The 5,736-nt window shown below is 39.4% G+C and overlaps 1 protein-coding gene across 2 annotated transcripts; it reads left to right on the top strand.

Moving 5' to 3' along the window:
• Positions 1-198: 198 nt before the first annotated feature.
• On the top strand, positions 199-3,973 carry LOC113054153 (14-3-3 protein gamma-like). 2 transcript variants are annotated; one of them, XM_026219502.1, is made up of 3 exons: positions 201-684; positions 2,066-2,751; positions 2,907-3,973. In XM_026219502.1, the coding sequence occupies exons 1-2, from the start codon at positions 598-600 to the stop codon at positions 2,717-2,719; spliced, it is 741 nt and encodes a 246-aa protein (XP_026075287.1). In that variant the 5' UTR covers positions 201-597; the 3' UTR covers positions 2,720-2,751; positions 2,907-3,973. The 2 variants fall into 2 exon arrangements, with proteins under 2 accessions (XP_026075286.1, XP_026075287.1); XM_026219501.1 differs by having other exon boundaries at positions 199-684; positions 2,066-3,973.
• The last annotated feature ends 1,763 nt before the right edge of the window (positions 3,974-5,736 follow it).

The raw sequence follows: 5,736 nt of genomic DNA, 5'->3' as shown, positions 1-5,736 counted from the left end.
CCAGGCATTTTGTCTGTAAAATTATTATTAAGCAGGAATTTCCATGCATCCCATCATCCTTTAATCATCAGTCTTTAGACAGACAGAAGCATGGCTTCATTTGAATGCGGAAGAGTTGCTTGTCGCGCGCACGCGCGCTGTGCCACTGCATTGAACAATGCAGCAAACCTCACTGCGCAGCTGCACGGCTGCAGGGCATGCGGCTATTTTTAGAAAATGACGTCATCCTGAAATAGTGCGAGTGCGCGCAACCCCCCTCCATCTCCCCCACCACCCTGTTCGCTAGGATTGACAGGACGCTTGCAGCAGCACCCGGAAAGACGAAAGAAACAAAAAATAGAATCGGGCGAAACTTGGAGGATATAGAGGGCTGGGAGGGGAAAGAAAGCGTTACGTAAAAAACATATACACATAGAGTAAAATAAAATCTGCACCTTCAACCTTTGGCTCGCCGTCCAACGCTCACGTGCGCGACTGCTCCAGATTCTGCTCGCGCACTGTGTGCTGACCGGAGCGCGTTCGCTCTCTCACAACCGAGAGTGCTCTGCTGAGAACCGACCGAGCCCGGTGCGAACCGACAGCCTTTGACCAGAGAGCATGGCTGATAGGGAACAACTGATCCAAAGAGCCCGTCTGTCGGAGCAGGCGGAGCGCTACGATGATATGGCCTCCGCGATGAAGCTGGTGGGTCATTATTATTAATATACACGCAATATAGATGCATTCATGTTGTTGTTGTTTTTTTCTGCTAGATTAATTATTTCAGTAATGCTCAAATAATGGTGCATTTCTAGTTTATGTAACTGAGGAATCTCTTGCCTTTGTCAATAGCAGGATCTCTTTGTTATATATAAAATATGCTGTTAAAGGGACAGTTGACCATTCATGGGAATCCTATAGTAATTTATCCAACTTCATGTCGCTACAAACCAGTATAGCTTACTTGCTTCCCTGAAACACGAAGGGAGATATTGAGCAGAATGTCAGCCAGACTCCATTCACTTTCATTGTATGGAAAACAGATGCAGTGAAAGTGAATGGATGCCGTCGGTCGCTAATAGATTGCTCAACCTATCGTTTTGTTTTCTGTAAAGAAAACCAAAAAAAAGTCACACGGGTGTAAAACGACATGCTGGTCAGGAAAATAATGAAACGATTTGTAATTCTCGAGAAGTATTTCCTTTAAACATTGGAAAACAATTAATGTGCATTTAAATAATTAGGATATATATCATAATAAGTAATCAATAGGTAAAAACGGGACGGATGTCGCGAGATAAGGTTAATAAACAGTAGGTTTCGGGTCGGTATTGTGAATAATCCTTACAGTGGATGAACACGGGCGCTATGACCCTCATCCACAACCGTTGTGCATCCCTGAATCTGAGAAAAAAGGATTAAAAAAAGCAATAGAGCTGCGTTTGAAATGATCAACGCTGTTATAGTCAAATAAAATGACAGATTCCTCATCAGCTGATGTTTAATTGTAAACATGTGGAATAAAGTACAATATGTGACCCAGCTGTGCAGCATCAGCTGTCTGCTTTGACATCGGAGCACAAAGGATGAAAGTCTGTCAGTCATCCTGGGTCAAATAGGACACCGCTGATTTCTACAGTAGTTTTTATCCTTTTTTTTTAATTAATGCAAGCAACATCACCCTAAATCACCCATTTGATTTGATTAGATTTAGTCGTTACTATGTCACTTTGACTGTTTGACATTGACATTTTCAGTGAAGTGGAAAATCTGGACATATCAAGGAATTTTAAAATGGTGGCTTTGACTAAAAATTGAGAGTAAAATCTCTTGTCTTAATAACATTCCTTATCCACTTATCATAAATGACATTATATCAATGTGACATGATATAATCATAACTGTTCAGGTTTCCCATTTCCTAAATGTGCAATATATCAGAGGTTCTATTAATATCAGTGAATATTAACCTTTATCATTATTATTATTGCATAGCCTAAATCTGCCAGTTTTGGCTGCAAATATCATCAACTTGTTTAAATTGCATTTATTGACCCATCATTGACCTGGTCTTCTGCACCATCAGGTCACAGAGCTGAACGAGCCGTTGTCCAATGAAGACCGCAACCTGCTCTCTGTGGCCTACAAGAACGTGGTTGGGGCCCGGCGGTCATCTTGGCGCGTCGTGTCCAGCATAGAGCAGAAGACGGCGGCGGATGGCAACGAGAAGAAGCTGGAGCTGGTGCGTGTCTACCGGGAGACCATCGAGAAGGAGCTGGAGTCGGTGTGCCAAGACGTTCTCACCCTGCTGGACCAGTACCTCATCAAAAACTGTGACGAAACCCAGGTGGAGAGCAAGGTCTTCTATCTGAAGATGAAGGGCGACTACTTCCGGTACCTGGCCGAGGTGGCCACAGGCGAAAAGAAGGCCTCTGCTGTCGAATCCTCCGAAGGCGCCTACAAAGAGGCTTTCGATATTAGCAAGAGCATGCCGGCCACCCATCCCATCCGCCTCGGCCTGGCACTCAACTTCTCCGTCTTCTACTACGAGATCCAAAACGCGCCCGAGCAGGCCTGCCAGCTTGCCAAGGAAGCCTTCGACGACGCCATCGGCCACCTGGACAATCTGAACGAGGACTCCTATAAGGACTCCACGCTCATCATGCAGCTCCTGCGGGACAACCTCACCCTGTGGACCAGCGACCAGCAGGACAGCGAAGCGGGAGACGCCAATAACTGAGAGATCGGCCTCTTCTAGCTGTCGTAGCACCCATCTTATTTCTCTCTGTCTGCTCCTTGTTTCACACTCTCTCTTTCTTCTGCATCCCATCTTTCCTGTCTCTTTGAGACACCTCAGTGCTCTTTTTTTGGTTCCTCAGGGCAGCTCTTCAGACCCTCACCTCTTTTTATCCCTTTTCCACCAACAGGAAGCCGTTAACCGAACAGGAACCGCTCCACCGAAGAAAAGGCAGTTCTGAGATGGAAAAATGGCGTTGATCTCTAAAACCTACTTGATTCGAACCTGGATAATGCCTCTTCTATTATTATATATAAAGCATTAAGTAGACAAATATTGTCATTTTATTCCTTATGCATCACTTGTGATGTGCTTTGTACGTCAAAATGCATTGCATAATTCATAAGCAAAAATAAACCGAAATGAATTATTTACAAATATCATACATGAAAATGGACTACTACCATGCAGTAAATTTGATCGCAAAAACACAATGATTCAAATTACTTTGCATGTGCAGATTTTTTCTTAAAAGTTCATAAAAAATGAAATGATTTTGAAATATACTCACAAATTGAATGCTAGTTACATATTAATTGTGACACGAACTGAAATTAATTTGGATGTTTAAATCTATTCTGAACATTCATAGCATATTAAATTTTATTGATATTTCTCTCGATGGCACTGATTCGAATGTTTTACGAGATGCATCATTGTTCAGCCCTCAAGCCAGTTTGGTGAAAAAGGGGTATTTATCCTCCTCTCATTTTCTGTTTTCCAGTCGATTCCTCTCTTCCTGTCCTTAACCTCTTTTTCTGTATACAGATCTCTCCTTTCTTTCCACAACAAGTTGCTGATAGCCTGCTGGTGTCCATGTGAGATTTATTTAGTGTGTACTTGTAAGGACTCGATCTTCGTAGAAACTCTGTAACACTTATTACAGGATGAGATCTTGAGTATGTGGCACAGTGTAGTGCTAATGTCACACCTTATTGTGTTCTTCTTCTTCTTCTTCTTCACTCGTCTTTGATCTGTACCTCCATCACTGCGTAGATGTGTTTGTCTGTCGTTCCCCTAAGCTCGCTAGCCTTGTGAATTGTCTATATCTGCTGATGTCACTACAGTACGGTGTCATCCAAAATGTGGGCGGCACTCTGTTGTGAGACACAGTGATCAAAGCCTTGAGTAGGATTACATATGCAAGGTTGTGTAAGAATGACATTAAAGACATTGCTTATCATGGGAACACGCAAATTGCAGTCTGTTTCTGGCACTTTATTGTGGTTGCACACATTTATTATTAAATGCAACTTTACACTATTTTATACAATTATACGCACATAACTTATAAATGTTTTTTTTAATCTGCTTTCACAACACATGCATGATGGTTTGTAATAATTTTTTGTTTTGACGAAGTGATCATTCATATATTTATATCATATACTGCTCGTTCCTCACTGAGGGTTTTGCTTTGAATTTAAGGGGTCATGCTTTTTTTCTTTTTTTTCTTTTTTCTTTATTTAACTCTCTGGGGTCTGAGCTGAGGTCATTTTGGGGCCCTTGAGATGTTTTGACATGCTCTGCCATTTGTGCTTATTTCAGCTACTTATACTATTGGCCAACACATTTTTATTTATTTTTTATTCAGCACAAACTGCTAAAATAATATGTGAGCTAGATGGATGTCCATGTTTGCAATTTTTTTAGAAAATAAATAAATTATATATATATATATATTATGAGTGGTTAGTAAGTTTTGGAAAGAAAAAATGTAGCTGAAATAAGGTCATAAACTCGTACTGAATAGTTCTGAATAAGACTTGAGTAATCTTGTCTAGTCTTGTGGTCTAGAATATTTACTTCAAAATGATGTGAAATTCATTCTGCTTACTCTTTCACAGGAAACAATATATTCATTATATTTTTTAGACATGTTTTGTGACAATGGCCATGAATATTTAGTGATTGACACCTGAGAGACAAAGGGCCCAAAAAACAAAACAGCAACTAAAAACGTCTGGGAGCATATTAATATCGGTATATGTATATATTTATATATAGTATGATTAAGTAGTCGTAGATCCACGCATGCTTTGTATTATCGTGAAAAGCACATTTTATATCAAAGAAACTAATTATTGGTTAGCACGTTAAACATCTAAAGAAATATATTTACAAAGTATATTTGCCAACGTATTAAGTATTAATAATAAATGGTCTAAACATTCTTAGACTCGTAGCATTCACTATGCACTCATATTAGTTTTATATCATATTGTTTTATATTATATAGAGCAGGAGTAGGTAAATAAGTTTGGCAGCGGGCCAATTCACCAATAGATGGCGAGCCAGAACATAATCGGATGAGAAATAAATAAAAGTATTGATGAAAAATGCAACTGCAATTGTTTGTGACAGACGATTACAGTGTGTTTTTTAACTGGTAGTGTGCTGTTCCTCTGTTAAATCCTGGAGGAGGACAGTCATTAACAAAAAGCCACATTTGTGTCCGGCAGAGTATCGCTCTAGAAGACATTGAAACTTTTGAGTTTAAAAAAGAACTTTAAAGTGCACATATGGACTTCTAGCTATCAAAAAGGTTCAAAGTTGAATTTAAAGGTTCTAAAATGATCCACTGGTTATTTGGCAGTTATTTTTAGAACCTTTGTTGAGGTAGAAGACTAGACTGAGTTCAGTTAGAACACTATCTGATTGTTACATTAGTAAATTATTAATTCACATACTCATTAATGAATTTACTCTTATTCCGTTACTATTTGTGATGTCAGATGCAGTTCAGTTTGACAAAAATGAGTTGATGTGTTTCGTCCTTATCATGACCGCCTCACATATCTCTAAATTGCACAATAATCTTTAGTGCACCACGTTGTTGTCAATTTTTAGAACACAAATTAAAAATCCCCAAAAATCTAAGTTCAGTTTTATATTCATAAATGAACAAGAAGCCATTCTGTGTTACATTGAGAGGGTTTAAAATTCTTGCCCTTAAAAAT

Source organism: Carassius auratus, chromosome 35 (genome assembly GCF_003368295.1).
Source record: "Carassius auratus strain Wakin chromosome 35, ASM336829v1, whole genome shotgun sequence".
Lineage (NCBI taxonomy): Eukaryota > Metazoa > Chordata > Actinopteri > Cypriniformes > Cyprinidae > Carassius > Carassius auratus.
This window is presented reverse-complemented; position numbering and strand designations above follow the sequence as displayed.